The sequence below is a fragment of the Hemicordylus capensis genome, chromosome 2 (genome assembly GCF_027244095.1).
Source record: "Hemicordylus capensis ecotype Gifberg chromosome 2, rHemCap1.1.pri, whole genome shotgun sequence".
Taxonomy (NCBI): Eukaryota; Metazoa; Chordata; class Lepidosauria; order Squamata; family Cordylidae; genus Hemicordylus; species Hemicordylus capensis.
This window is the reverse complement of record NC_069658.1, coordinates 239,403,408-239,419,240: the sequence shown is the minus strand read 5'-3', so window position 1 is coordinate 239,419,240 and position 15,833 is coordinate 239,403,408. Positions and strand designations below refer to the sequence as shown.

The 15,833-nt window shown below is 46.3% G+C and overlaps 1 protein-coding gene across 2 annotated transcripts in view; it reads left to right on the top strand.

Annotated features, from left to right (window-relative positions):
• Nucleotides 1-15,833, top strand: part of LOC128347535 (major histocompatibility complex class I-related gene protein-like) — a 32,729-nt gene that overhangs the window by 16,174 nt on the left and 722 nt on the right. Inside the window, exons 4-7 of one of the 2 annotated variants that reach the window (XR_008317586.1) lie at nt 5,414-5,692; nt 8,189-8,509; nt 10,815-10,891; nt 13,196-13,870. Coding sequence is in view for 1 of the 2 variants with exons in the window: in XM_053302454.1 (XP_053158429.1) it covers nt 5,414-5,692; nt 8,189-8,509; nt 10,815-10,891; nt 13,196-13,210 (692 nt within the window). In the remaining variant the exon portion in view is untranslated. Of the gene's footprint in view, nt 1-5,413; nt 5,693-8,188; nt 8,510-10,814; nt 10,892-13,195; nt 15,487-15,833 lie in introns of those variants that run through there. The other variant, XM_053302454.1, reaches the window with a different exon arrangement.

The following is a 15,833-nucleotide window of genomic DNA, read 5'->3' as shown; positions in this document are numbered from 1 at the left end:
TGCACCATTAAGTGATTGAATGAAAGTCTAAGGGTGTGCCGTCTAGTCGGTGTCAACTCCTGGTGACCACAGAGTCATGTGGTTTTCTTTGGTAGGATACAGGAGGGGTTTACCATCGCCGCCTCCTGTGAAGTATGAGATGATGTTTTTTTCAGCATCTGTGATGACCGCCATGGGGGTCGTGGAGGAGGGTTCCTCAGATGAAGACTCAGAGCAGGGAGAGCAGGTTGAGATTTCAATTGACTTAGCAGAGCCAGAGCTGACAGGCTTGCGGGCCCCTCTGCCTCTTTCCCTTTCTCCTCCTGATGAAGCCTCCGAGGCTGTCCACAAAGGTTCCCTCTCCCCCTGCCAGCCTCTGAAATTACCGCTGTGGCCGGGTAAAGGGACTATTTTTGGCCCGTCGGGGCCTTCGTAACTGCGCGTGGCAGCCATTTTGGCCGCCGCACATGCATAAATAGCCTCTGAGAAGCCTGGCACAGCCCACAGCCTTGAGGAGGCCATTTGCGCATGCGCACTGGCCATTTTGTTTTTTCCAAAATGGCCACCATGCATGCACAAATGGCCTCTGTGAGGCCGTGGGTTATGCCAGGCCTCGCAGGGGCCATTTATGCATGCACAGCGGCAGCCAAAATGGCCGTCGCGTGCAGTTACGGAGGTCCAAACAGGCTGAAAATAGTCCCTTTACCCAGCCGTAGTGGTGATTTCAGAGGCCGGCAGGGGGAGGGGCAACCTTCGTGGACACACACACCCCCCACGGCCTACAGAAAGCCCCCCAAAGGGGCTACAGATATTTTTTCTTTATTTTAAAAATAAATAAATAAATTTCATGAACGCCCCCCGGACTGAACCAGACCGGGGCGGGGGGTCGATGGAGTCAGACCGAACTTGGCTGGTCTGCTTCAAGTCTAGTCCGGACTCGAACCGGGCCAGCCGGTTCCATGCACACCCCTACTGGACACTGTGCTTCTGTTAATGCAGCCTAAGACTGCCTCACATTGCTGGCTCATATTCAGTTTGTCCAACAAGACACCTGGGTGTGGCTGTTGGGGTGGGCATGGCTAGGGTGAGTGTGTCTGTGGGGGCTGCTTGCTGTCCCTGGGGCGGGAAGAGTTGTAGAAAAAGTCATCCCCCCAAATTTTGGGGGTGCCTGTAGCAGTGTTCCCTCTAACAGGGATTCTCAAATGTTGTGGACTATAACTCCCATAACCCCCAAGCAAAAGCCATTGCAGCTGGGGATTTTGGGAGTTGTAGTCAACGTTTCGGAATCCCTGTTAGAGGGAACATTGGCCTGTAGTGCTACCAAAAAAGAGGGGCCCCCACAAACCTCATTTTGCAGTAGGCCCCAAAATCCCTTTATCCAGCCCTGAGTGGCAGGGGGCCAAGGAAGACCTCCCCACAATCGCCATAGTCCTTGGGGAGTGAGCTGGTGGACTTCCTGTTCTTCAGGGCTATCCCACCTATGGTGGGCTCTGTAAAGCTGCCTGTGGTTGAAGTTCATGCTAAATAGGTTTGTTTCTGGGCTCAGTGGAGGAGTCAGCCAGAAGCCCTCATGCCCAGCAACAAGACAACTTCCAGGTACAGTGGAGGCAGCAGCAGCAGTCCAGGAGTAACCGCCCTCTAACTGTACTCGTAACTCCTGCACACTCTGTTTTAAAAAGTGATGGGTGAGCTACTGGTGGAAAGATCTTCTAGAGTAGTGACCTTGCAGCTGATGCCTCCGGATCCCCACAACAACAGCAGGCCTTATTGCCTCCCCATGTGACTGATCAAGGACCGTGCTCTGAGAGCGATCATGCTAACAGCAGAGAGATGAGACAATCAACTGGGCCAGGATAACACCTTTTATAGGGTCTGTCCAGATTCAGATGTCTAGAGACATCAGGTAGAGTCAATCTTTCAACAGTGGGGAAATGGAGTTGTAACCTCCTGTTCAGGATAGGTGGCAGGAGTTTGGAAAGCATGTGGGCAAGGTGTCCTATTCAGCTCATGACCAGGACAAGAGGGCTCTGTTGTTCCCAATCTGCATACTCAGCCATTCCTGGGAATGATATTCCCTTTGTCCATGCTGAATAGATGGTGGCCTGACATGGTCCCTAGTTCCTTTGTCCATGATAATTTGTACAATGGGGGCAGCAGGGGAGCCTTCTCCTCCAAGGTGGACCTTCCAGTGGTAGAGCTCCTACCAGTCAAGGTTGCTTGGTCCATTCAAGACTGAGTCTCTGTCTCTGGGGCACCAAACCCTAAGCTGGCTGCTGGCCATGCTCCCATGTCAAGCCTTTCATTTCCCTTGTGAACAGAAAGAGTGCTAGTCAGCAGCGTATTTCTTGACTGCTGGCTCCTTTACTGTTGACGATCAATCCTAAAAGGCAGAAGCTATCCACCACTTCAATGTCTTCATTGTCAATTCTGAGGCTGGTTGCTGTACCCATTGTCATTAGTTTAGTCTTCTTTACATTTAGTTGTAGTCCCATTTTTTCACTGTGCTCCTTGACTTTCATTACTAGAGCTTGCAGATCATCCACATTCTCAGCTATCAGAGTGGTGTCGTCAGCGTAGTGCAGGTTATTGATGTTCCTTCCTTCAACTTAAAAACCACACTCATCTTCTTTCTATCCAGCTTCTTTCAATATATGTTCAGCATATAAATTGAATAAAGAAGAAGAAAGTATACAGCCTTTTCTTACTCCTTTGCTGATCTGGAACCAGTCTGTTTCATCATGTTCTGTCTGGACTACGGCTTCCTGTCCTGTGTATAGGTTTCTCATGAGAACAATGAGATGTTGTTGGATGCCCATTTTCCTAAGGATATTCCACAACTTGACATGGTCAACGCAATCAAAGGCTTTTCTATAGTCAATAAAGCACATATTGACTTCTTTCTGGTATTGTTTGGCTTTCTCAATTATCCAGTGTACATCAGCAATGATGTCTCTTGTTCCTCAGCCTTTTCTGAAACCAGCCTGAACATCCGGCATTTCCCTTTCAACGTAGGGCTCTAATTTGCATTGGATGAGTGTGAGCATTATTTTGCTAGCATATGAAATTAAGCATATTGTGTGATGGTTTGCACAATCTGTTAAGTCTCCTTTCATTGTTTGGGTATGTAGACTGACTTCTTCCAATCTGTTGGCCACTGTGCCATTCTCCAAATTTGCTGCCATAGTTTGCTTAGAGCCTTGACGTATTCTTCTGCTGTTGCCTGCCATATGTCTGTAGCTATTTCATAAATTCCGGTAGCCTTCTGACTTGGTGATGACTGGAGTGCTGATCTAACTTCATCTTCCCGTACTAGAGGTTCTTGCAAGTACAGTGGTCCCTCGACTTACGAACTACTCGACATCCAAATTTTTCGACTTACGAACGAAAAAAGTGGCCGCACGCTTACGAATTTTTTGACATCTGAACGGAAAACCGTTGGCAGTTTTAGATGCGGTTTCCTCGACTTACGAATTTTTCCGAATATTTTTTGGAGCACTTTGATAATGTGGTCGTTGCTGAGGTGTGTACCGTAATGCTTTAAAATGTTGGCTGAGGCATGTTGAGTGTGCCTGCCAGCCTTTAAAGTGCCCTGAAGTGACCTGCATCAGGTCCCAAAAAATGATAAAGTGCTGTTGTAAATGTTTATTGTTGAAAAGTAATGTTGCTGTGCAGTTTGCATGCCTTTAAAGTGCACTTGATAAAGAGTTTTGCACAAAAAACTGGGTGTCTGGGTCTTTTTCCTAGGCTCCGGAACGAATTAATCCGTTTCCAATGCATTCCTATGGGAAACCGCTTTTCGACTTACGAACTTTTCGACCTACGAATGTGTATTCGGAATGGATTAATTTCGTAAGTCGAGGGTCCACTGTATAGGGAATATCTTCTAGGGTATCCTGGATGTTCTCCTTGAAAATGGTGGGTACATTCTCAAGATCATATCGTGGAAGCTGGATAGCTTTGTTTTTCCACTTTAGCTTGACTTGGAACCTGCACATGAGCAGTTCGTGATCTGTTCCAGTATCGGCCCCTGGGCAAGTCTTTGCTGTTATCACAGCTCTTCCATCTCCTTGCACCAGTAATGTAATCAATTTGATTTCTATGTACTCCATCTGGTGATGTCTATGTGTATAGGCACCACTTTGAAGAATGTGTTGGCAATGAAGAAATCATTGGCTTGGCAGAAACTAATAAGTCGTTCTCCTGCTTCTTTTCTGTTTCCTAGGCCATATAGGCCGACTGTGTTTTCTTCCTTACCTTTTCCAGCTTTGGCATTCCAGTCTCCAACCACCAGCATCACATGTTGCTTGCATGTTCTGTCAATTTCAGACTGAACTTGAGCATAAAACTCATCAACTTCCTCTTCTTCTGCATCAGTCGTTGGGGCATAGACCTGATGAACCGTCGTGTTAAAGGGTTGTCCACGAAATCTAATTGATATTAGTTGGTCACTGTCTGCATTGTACCCAAGTACTGTCATTGCTTCATCCTTCCTATGAAAGCAACACCTTCCTTCTTTGTTTCTAGCCTCCTGAGTAGTAAACGGTATGATTTCCTGACTGAAAGTGTCCAGTTCCAGTCCATTTTAATTCACTGATGCCCAAGATGTCAATCTGTGGTCGATTCATTTCATCTTTCACTCTGTTGAGCTTTCCCAAATTCATGCTTCTTATGTTCCACGTTCCCATTGTAATTCTGTCTTTGCAGCTTTGGAATCTTTTTCCCCATGTGGCAACATCAGCTGCTAGACGTCCAAAAGGCTGTAGTCTAATCACATCATAAACACCATCGGTACTCTGAGAGATCCTCAGCAGCATGTTGAGTACCATCCGACCTGAGGGGCCCATCATCTGGCACTACATCAACAATCATTCCATTTTGTCTAACCATGTGGTTTTCTTGGTAAAATACAGGAGTGGTTTACCACAGCCTTCTCCCATGCAGTATGAAATGATGCCTTTGTCATTGTCACTGGAGTGATTGTCCACCTCCATTAGATTCCTATATCGCTGCTGCCCAATATAGGTGCCTGCTTGCTTTAGCTGGGCAGCTGGGATGACCTTCACGCTTTGGGTAACCTACTGGGAGTATACCTCTCGGCATATTTCGCTCATCCCTCCCAAGAATATCCTCCATCATGATGAGGCAGCATAGCAGGACTTGGGGGAAACTGCTAAAATATTAAATATTAAAATATTTAATATTATTGTTTTATAACTTCAATATGGTTAATAAACATACTTTTTAGAACAGTAATTGTTCTTGGGGTGTATGTGTCAAGATTGAGTTTCATTGTTAAAAGAGAGGCGAGGGAACTGTCCATCTGATCCCTGTGGACCTGGGAACTACCTAGCAATTCCCCTGGCTATTACATCTGAGTCAAGCACGCTGATTGATCTACCCTTCTTCTGACACTACTTTCATGTGTCTCTCTCAGGGTTTCACACGGTGCAGAAAATGTATGGCTGTGAGCTGAGCAAAGATGGGCACACCAGAGGATTTCGGGAATACAGCTACGATGGAAAGGACTTCATCACCTTTGACAAGGAGGCCAGCATCTGGAGAGCAGAGTGTGATGAAGCAAACGTCATCAAAAGAGAGTGGGATACTAACAGGGCCGATATCCAGCAGGGGACGTTTTATTTAGAGAATGAATGCATTGAGGTGCTGCTGAAACTCCTGGACCATGGGAAGGAGGAGCTGCTGCAGAGGAGAGGTAAGAGCAACCCCAACCCAACATCCTTCCAGTGGCTGTTGCTGGTGTCTACTTAGGATTCCCTTTTGGATTTGGATTCTCTTTCCCTTTGCGGACGAAGAACCATCTTTCTTTCTTATTTATTTATTCATTCATTCATTCATTCATTCATTCATTCATTCATTCTATGTAAATCACCTTCAAAACTTCTCTTGAAAAGTGGTATATAAGTATTAGTAGTAGGGGTGAAAACAGAGGCGAGTGGGGGGATGTGGGACAATCTCCTCCATTTCCTTCCCGGACTGAAGAGCCAAACCACCCTTGATGCAGGTGGGGAAAGTCTGAGGCTGTAACACTTCAGAATGCAATTGAGGGAGGAAATATTCAAACTTGGAGATTACTCTAAAAAAAACAACTTTCTACGAACAGAAAACTAGCACAGGAAACTCAGAACTGGGCTAGCACTTTCCTCCCTTATCTTCTCATTTCCTCCTTAGGAACATAGGAAGCTGCCATATACTGAGTCAGACCATTGGTCTATCTAGCTCAGGATTGTCTTCACAGACTGGCAGCAGTTTCTCCAAGGTTGCAGGCAGGAATCTCTCTCAGCCCTATCTTGGGAGAAGCCAGGGAGGGAACTTGGAACTTTCTGCTCTTCCCAGAGCGGCTTCATCCCCATAAGGGGAATATCTTCCAGTGCTCACGTGGTCTCCCATTCAAATGCAACCAGAGTGTACCCTGCTTAGCTAGGGGGACAAGTCATGCTTGCAACCACAAGACCAGCTCTCCTTAATTTGGATTTAAATGGGGGGAGCATTCAAAAATGTCATGCTTCCCCCATTTAGCATAAAGTGAAGGAGACCCTTCCTCCGATTAGACTGCAGCATCCCCCTGCCAGCCAGTTGGGAGCTGCTGCATGAAAACAGCTCAGTTATTAGGGATGTGCAAATTGATTCGGGTACAAATCAGTTTTGTGCAAATGTGCAAATCTGATTTGGGTGATTTGGAGACAAATCATCCCTGTGGTCCATTGGCTGGATTCCGGTACAAATCGAATCGTGCCTGATTGGATTCAAATTGATTTGAGATTCAGATCCCTCCTATTAATTCCACCAGATTCCCACTTTTCATTTTTTTAAAAAAAGCTAAGTTCTAGCCCTTGTAGAAGTGGAGTTATGGAGAAAAATGCATGGTCACTATTTTTCAAGGGTTTGGATTCTTTGGTGTATAATAATAACTTCCCCCCAATGAATCCGTATGAGGATTCATTACACACCTTCATTTCTTCTATTCATTTTAACTGTCTTTTCGACAGTGCCAACTGTCAACTACCATGTATCAACTACACTACACTCCCACCCGCAAGGCTGTAGGGTACTACTCAGTTTATATTCTAGGATTTTTTTTCAAGTGTTTAGGCTCTTTGGTGGCTAATAACCTTTCATCATAATGAATCCCTATGAGGATTCATTACACACTAAAGAGTCTAAACACCTCAAAAATTCCTAAAAAATAAACTGAGTACCCAGTGGCTTGCGGGTTACAGGGTAGTTGGCACAAGGGATGCAACTAATTCCCCACTCCCACCTGCAAAGCAGTAGGGTCAAAATGAACAGAAGAAATGAAGGTGTGTAATGAAGACATCAAAGAATCTAAACACTTCAAAAATTCCTAAAAAAATAAACCTGTGTGTGTGTGTGTGTGTGTGTGTGTGGCGAGTATAGTTGACACATAGCAGTTGACAGTTGGCACTGTCCAATGGTAGTCAAAATGAACAGAAGAAACAAGTATAATGAATCCTCATAGGGATTCATTATGAGGAAAAGTTATTAGACTCCAAAGAATCTAAACATTTCAATATTCCTAAAAATTAAAATGAGTACCCCACTGCCTTGCAGGTGTGGGAGGTGTGTAGTTGGCACATGGCAGTTGACAGTTGGCACTGTCCAGTGACAGTCAAAATGAACAGAAGAAATGAACGTGTGCAATGAATCCTCATAGGGATTCATTATGAGGAAAAGTTATTATACACCAAAGAATCCAAACACTTGAAAAATAATGACTGTACATTTTGCTCCATAACTCCACTTCTACAAGGGCTAGAGCTTAGGGGTTTGTTTGTTTTTTAATGAAAGCTGGGGATCCATGTTAGGGTTGGGATATGGCAACTTTGAACCCCCATTGTTTCCTATGGTGGAAATGTTCAAAATCAGTAAAAACTTTTTTAAAAAAATCATTAAAAATCAACCAAGTGTCCCACTGCCTTGGAATATGGACTGTAGGTAGCACCCATGGGGACCTACCCACCACCCAGATGTGGTGCCCCTAGGACTTTGTTAAGTGGTCAGAGTCAGTCCATATCTGAATCAAATCAAAGCAAATACAAATCAAATCTGGGGTGATTTGGAGGGGGTAGATTTGCGTACAAAACAAATCAGAGGTGATTTTTTTAGGGCACAAATCAATTTTTAAAAAACTGATTTGTGCACATCCCGATCAATTATGTCATTTTTGCAGAGGGTCCAACAGTGAAGGTGACACGCAAAGCAAGCTCTGACAACATGGAAACTCTTGTCTGCTGGGTCCATGGCTTCTACCCCAAGGAGATCGACATCAACTGGAAGAAGGATGGGGAAGTCTGGACGCAGGACACCTTCCGTGAAATTACCAGCCCCAACTCGGATGGAACTTACTACACCCGGATCAGTCTTAAGGTTGACCCCAAGGACAGGGATTGCTACCGGTGCCATGTGGAACATGATGGCCTGCAGGAGCCTCTGGACCAGGCCTGGGAGGGAGAGACTGCTGGGCCTGCAGGAGTGGACGGTCCTTTGCAAGGTAGAACGTGTAGTCCTTGGCAGGGTCTGGATGGTGAATTTTCACCCATGGATATAGCCACCATGAATGGGGAGGGACGGGGCGGATCCAGCAGGAAATTACAGGGGGTGCCACAGGAAATGCTTTTATCATAAAAGAGATAATTTTTCATATAGAATATATAATTAAAAGACATACGTTCACAAGACTTTATGCAACACAGTACCTCATCCTCATCACTTCATGGAGGACATGACGATGGTCACAGCTTAGGTGACTTTTAAATGGCGATAAACCAAATTCACAGAGAGTAGGCCTATCAATGGCTATTCATCACAACAGCTAAATGGAAACGAGCATCTGAGGAGAGCAGTTGACTTTGTGCCCTGCTACAGGTTTCCCAGAACCGTTTTGCTAGCCAGTGTTAGAAACAGGATGCTGACTCTTTGCTCTGACCCACTTTGCCTCTTCCCTTCCTCTTTTCTTCTGTTTTCTTTCTTCCTCTTCCCCTGTTCTTCCCCAGTCTCTCTATCTTCCTTCTATGTTGCTGCAAACTGTGGCAGCTCAGTCAGTGAAAAGGAAACCAGGGTGGGGGGAGTATTACTGGAGATTTTCTAGTACCCGTGAACTCCTTTGAAAGGTTTATAAAAAGTAGCAGACTTGGAAGGGGGGAGGAAAGGAATTGTAATGGATGATCGTCAGAATATAGCCTGAAGGGCAACTTACACTAAAATCCACAAGTGAGGAGCAACTCCCTCCAGCAGTTATTGTGTGTGTGTGTGTCCTCCCACTTTGTTGCCGTTTGCATGCTGCTCCTGCTGTGTCACTCCTAAGCATGCATGGGGACTGGAAGGAAAAGTGAAAATCTCTCTCTCTTTCTCCCTCCAGCCAACATACCTCTGTGCCGAGGTGAGTCATGTGTGCATGGCCACCTTGGCACTAGGATCTGGCTCAGCCGGGAGGGAGGGAGAGCTGTCCTCCTGCCCTTCCAAGTCCACTCCAGCTAGGGGTGTGCTAACTAGCCTGGTTCAAACGGTCTGAGTTCGGACTGTTCAAACTGGACCAGCCCCAGTTTGAACAGAATTGGTCTGAACTGGTTCTGGGTAATGCTTATAATGGGGAATCCACTGAGGTGGCAGTGGCGGGGTTCCTCTAACTCCCTTGCCAGCCTCCCCAATAGCAGCCCAGGGCATCTGCAGCCTGGGCCATTTTCATGACCTCTGCACATGTGCAGCGGTGATGAGCGTGGCCATGCAATTTGCCTCCACATGTGCAGAGGTCACAAAAAAGATCACAAACTGGCCCAGGCTGCTATTGAGGAGGCCAGCGGGGTGTGTGTGTGAAAGGAACCCCCCTGCCACCGTCCCCACCAGGGGCAGAAAGGTGAATTCCCCTCTTGCCGCTCCCCCCCTTAGGGAATCCTCCTTTGTTTGTAAAGGGAAATCCTCAGCGGATTCCCCTTTAGAAACATTGCCCCAAACTGGTTCGATCTGGTTCGGTGGTTAAACCAGACCAGGACTGGTATGGCTGGAACTGGAACTGAACTTGCCAAACAAGTTCCATGCATATCCCTAGTTCAGGCACCTCCAGTCAGCAGAGATTGTGGCACCAGGTACTCTCTCCCCCCCCCCATCTCCCCAAGACTCGGAGTCACTCCAGCAGAGCAAGAATGTTCAAAGGGGATGCTCTGGCACCCTCTGCTGGATCCACCCTGCTTTATGTTGAGAGAAAGTATAGAAAATATCTCAAAACAGGAACATTGCATGGTCCACAGATACATTTTATTGTGGTCATAAAAACAATTGTGGAAAGTCCCCAAGATCTTTTAAAGGACAGAGGCATCACCAGGTTCTCTGAACTCTAATAGACTTTCCTGAAGAGAAGATTCCCTAATATCAAGGCCACAGCAGAGGAGGCCCTGCTTTGTTCCCCAAATGAGATCACAGGGGGAGGCCATTCTCATGATGGCCCACAGTGGGAAGAGGCTCCTCCTCCAACTTCTGCTCTGCAAGATTCTTGTAATGCTTTCTGCTGAGCTATGGGCTTTAAGGACAGGGAAGAGAACGGGGATGGGTGGGTGGCTCTTCTTGCTTCTCCTGCTAACTCTGTAGGTGACTCTGGGAAGGGCAGCTTATTTCCCATTGGAGTCTCAGTTTATTGTTTTAGCTTAAGTGTGAGGGCAGAGGCAACATCTCACAAATATTCAGTGGCTTGCATATCTGAAGTCCTAGGTTCAGTGTCCAGCACCTCCAGATAAAGATCTCCACCTGAGGCCTTAGAGAGTCACTGCCTGTCGGAGTTAATGTTTGTCCCATTTCATTCTCAGGGCCCGTCGGACTCATTATAGGAGTAATCCTAGGCGTAGTTCTGTTGGGTGGTGGCTGGCTGGGACAATCTTATACAGTAAGTAAACTGTGAATGCATTTGCTGGGTCGTATGAGTGCATAGATTTTGGATTGTGAAGGCCCTGGGGCAGGGAACAATCTTATCCTTCTGTGTAAAGCACCAGACATGGAGGTGACCCTTGTAAATAAATGATGTGCTGATGGGACAGGTTTTTGGGGAGGGAAAGGTGGTACCCACAACCCCCCTCAATAAATGGCTTTTTGAACACAGTCTGGAAAGTACCCAAAAGCTTTTGAAGCAGTGTTCTCACTTGGTACTTAACTCCTAATGCTTAGGAGTCTACAAAATCCAGACATCATAATCCAGATTTCAGAGATGCTGGAAAACGCTTTGTCCTCTCACCAAATTTTCATCTGGATCCTTAAGTGCCAGTAGCTTTTATGAAATGTAGTTCTTACATGTAAGAAACTCTTCTCCATGAGCCTTCTTTCAGAGACTATGGATGACTCCCTGACCTTCGGCATAGTCTGGGGTTTCTCCTTCCCTTCCCTCTTGGCAGTTCTCACCATGAGCCTTCAAGGTCCTCAATATGCTTAGTTTCTTGCCTGCAGAACTACCTGTGACATATTAAACTGCTACTTGTTTTGAGAAGCTCTTTTCTCCAGTGCTTTCCATAAGTGGGCAAGGGCTAGGGGCACTTCCATTCTGTGCTCAAAAAGCTGACTCCACCCACCCAAGTTCGCCTACTGTTGACTTAGGTAGGTTATCCGCCAATGTTGAATGTCGGGCACCATTTAGGTGGAGCATATGACTCCTTTTTTGTTCTATCTCCTTTGGCTTCTCACTTTGTTTCTGGGTCCAGTTCAAGATACTCCTCATCTTTAAAGTCCCGAATGGTTACGCCTGGGCATTTTCTGGACTATGAGATTTGTGCTGGTTAAAGTGTTGCAAAGTACAGTGGTATGAGGCAGCGGATTGAAATCGCAAGTACAGCGTTTATCAATCAGTTCCTCTGTGCATTATGCCCATTTTGCCCATCCATATCCAAATGCTGTGTTGGGTTTTCCAAACTGGGGTGTGTGTGTGTGTGTCCATACTCCACTAGAATTGCATTTTATGCCTCCCCCTCCTCCTCCAGTTCAGGCCAATAGGGTTGCGGAGGGGTGGGGTGGACCCACTGACTCGGCAACGATTTTTTTAAAAAAATCGGTGCTCTTGTGCAAATCTGCCAGCAGTGGGGAATGCAGTTCAATCTTTTCTTCTTTGTGCAATCCGGAGCAACGGGGATACATTGGGTGTGATGACGGTGCCAGGTAGACCAATGGTCTGCCTCCGTAGTGCCGCTTCCCTTCCCCCTAACCACGTCTCCCTGTTCCTGTGCAATCAGCGGGCTGGAGTTAAGTAAATTCATCACAGATGTCACTGCATACATTGCCTGCCACAATATTATGGTGGCTTATCCCATCTTCTACCAGCCTGGTTTTACAGAACAACTTTAATTTGTTATAACAGCACAGAGGGATTTCAGAGGCCAATTAAAATCAATCAAAACCCGGCTGGCAGGAGAACATGAACCCGAGAGCTCCCACAGCACGCAATATGAGCCTCTGCATTCATGTGAGCGGGGTATAGTTCCGGCTGTAGTCTGCTTTGCGCAGGGAGTTTCTCCTTGCACTAGGCTGTCTAGAAGGGAGGTCATCTTAGTGCAACTGCACCATTCCTTGAAAAAATGGCGGCCAGAAACAGGCAATACTGGCTCATCAAGGAAGTCAGGAAGTTGAGAATATGCTCGGTTTCCTGCTGTGGCAAAAACAAAATGCCCCTCAATTCATGGGCAGCTCATGCCTCCCCTCGGAGGCCATCTCTATGAAGGTGCTTCGCGGCCTTGAGCAACAAGGATTCCACCAGACCTTGTCGCAGATCCGGTCAAAATTCAAAAGGCTAAAAGCCTCTTGCTACAACGCCATGCAGGGCTTCCGAGGCAAACCGCCAGCAGCCTGTTGTCCCCGCCACTCAATGAGTCAGTTGTGGGTGCCGGCCGGGAAGCCCAGCTGGGATTCTAGGAGTCCTGAAAGTAAGTTGAAAGTACATTAAGAGTTTGAAGTAGCATTAAGGTGATTTGGAAGTAAGTTGAGTGTCATCACACGTGTGCCCTCCCCCTCTCTCAGCCCTGACCCACTCTATCTCTTCCACCCCCCCAAACCTTCCCCCACAGCAAGACCCCAGAGCTCCAGTATGACAGAAAAACGCAGCATAAAAGACCAAAAAACCCCAAAATCTAAGGTCTAGCATTGAAAATAAGAGTTGAATCTTTTTTACTGGATTTCATACACTTCCATTTCTGTGTTTTCTATGTATCAGGTATATCTCCACTGAAGTCTTCCTGTGAATTACATCTTCCAAGAGCTCCAGCCACTCCCAGACACCGGGCCTCATTCTGCATCTGCCCCAACTCCAGTGTCCCTTCTCCAGTCAGCAGAGTGATTTGGACCTCAGGGAAATGTATTCCTGAAGGGGCTGGGCCAATCTTTAAGTTAATTCGTATATTATTTGTGTTCATTTGAGTGTGCCATTTACAATGATTTGAACGTTGTTACCAATGGACTAGATCCGTGTTTCTCAACATTTTTGGAGTCATGGACCGGTATATCCTTAGTGCGCAGCTTCCAGGACCAGCAGTTACTAAAGGGATTGCCCCCCTCGCCTCCCCCCAGGCACACCCCCCCAAAAAAAATTTTGGGCCGGCAGGAGCTCTCTGGAGCCCTCACTGCTGGATAACGTTCATTTCAAGGAAGCGAAATGAACATTATCCAGACGCAAGGGCGGGCTGCCTAGAAATGAGCGCTGAAGAGCTCCCAGCGGCAACAGTTCCCGCTGGCCCGATTCTGAAATTGGGGGTTTTTTTGTGTGGTGTGTGTGTGTGATTTTTATTAGTGATGCCTCACGGGCCAGTACCCAACACCTTGCGGACTGGCATTGGTCCACGGACCGGCAGTTGAGAAACACTGGACTAGATTGAAGTGGAGAAGTGCCCAGGTGGGTGTGGGGGGCAGGTGGGTGTGATTTTCAATACAAACCATGAATCCACTCTCATTTGCTACCAGAGAATCTACACTCAGAACACCTCAGAAACAACAGAACCCTGTACCCCATGGGTTAGCAACCCCATGGGAGTGGCTGGCCCCCTCTGTTCACTACACCGCCACTTGCTCTGGGCCACCCTAGTGCCCCGCAAATGCAGTTATGGGGCTGCTGAAACCTCCATTACACCTTATGGGGAAAAAACCTTAGATCCATCAACAAATCACCAAAAATCAGCCTTCTGCCCAAATCCTTTGAAAAAATTCTGGTAGCTTCCTTGCCCCACTTGGGAACTACCACCAACCCCACACCGCACTAGGCCACCCCTTTCCCCCCAACGTGAAGCGATACTTGTCTCATGGTAGCAAGCATGACTTGTCCCCTTAGCTAAGCAGGGTCAGCCCTGGTTGCATTTGCAAACGGAGACTAGAAGTGTGAGCACTGTAAGGTATTCCGCTCTGGGAAGAGCAGGTTTCAAGTCCCCCCCACCCCCGGCTTCTCCAAGATAGGGCTGAGAGAGATTCCTGCCTGCAACCTTGGAGAAGCCGCTGCCAGTCTGTGAAGACAATACTGAGCTAGATAGACTAATGGTCTGACTTAGTATATGGCAGCTTCCTATGTTCCTATATTCCATTATACCCCAAATGGAAATTTTCCATTTTCCATTTCGGGACCCAAAATTTTGACCCCACTGCTTTGCAAGTGGGGGTGGGGAATTAGTGGCATCCCATGTTCCAACTACCCCCCAACCCACAAGCAACTGGGTACTCAGTTTATATTTTAGGAATTTTTAGATTCTTCATTATGAGGAAAGGTTATTAGACACCAAAGAGCCTAAACACTTGAAAACAATCCTAGAACATAAACGGAGTAGTACCCCACTGCCGTGTGTGTGGGAGTGGGGTGTAGTTGGCACATGGCAGTTGACAGTTGGCACTGTCAAAAAGACAGTCAAAATGAATAGAAGAAATGAAAGTGTGTAATGAATCCTCATAGCGATTCATTGAGGGAAAGTTATTATACACCAAAGAATCCAAACACTTGAAAAATAGTGACCACACATTTTGCTCCATAACTTCACTTCTACAAGGGCTAGAGCTTAGCTTTTTTTTTAAATTGAAAGCTGGGAATCTTGGGGAATTATTAGGAGGGATCCGTATCTCAAGTCAATTTGAATTGAATCAGGCACGTATCGATTTGTACTTGAATCTAGCCAATGGACCACAGGGGTGATTTGTTTTGTCTCCGAATCACCCAAATCAGCTAGATTCGGGTACAAATCAATTTGTACCCAAATCAATTTGCACATTCCCTAGTATTTTCCTCCAACGTCTTCTCTGTCCATTTAATGAATTTGATGAAGTAGGCTCTTGCCTAGGAATGATAATCCTGAAATACACTTGAATCTTCCAGGTGCCACAAGACGGGATTTTTCATCATGTGTGATAAGATGTTTGATCTTTCAGTCTTGTAAGCTGGAGTTGTAAAAAAATAAATAAATAAAAATCCCCTTCTGGAACATCTATTTCACTTCAATAAATGAATGGCAGACATGCCTCATGCCCATGGTCTTTGGTGTTTCTTTCTGTCTTTACACAGGAGTTCCTGATGCTATTATGTTCGGAAGATTATTTAGGATTTCCAGATTCAACACCCAGAATTCACCTTGGTTCAGTTTTCTAAACCAAGTGTCATGTCAAGTCTTAACAAGTATTAAAAACAATCTTAGGTTTAAAATGCGAATTCAGGTGGTTACAATTTTCAGAGTGTAGAAATGGCAAGTTAAGGGGGTCACCTTAATTTCTGCACTGTGTGAGCAGCAGTGGTGTTGTGGAGGGGGGCAGGAGCATGGGCTCTCAATGTTTTAGGGGTGCCCCAGATCTTCCCCACCTTGCCTCTCTTGCCTTGCCACTGCTTG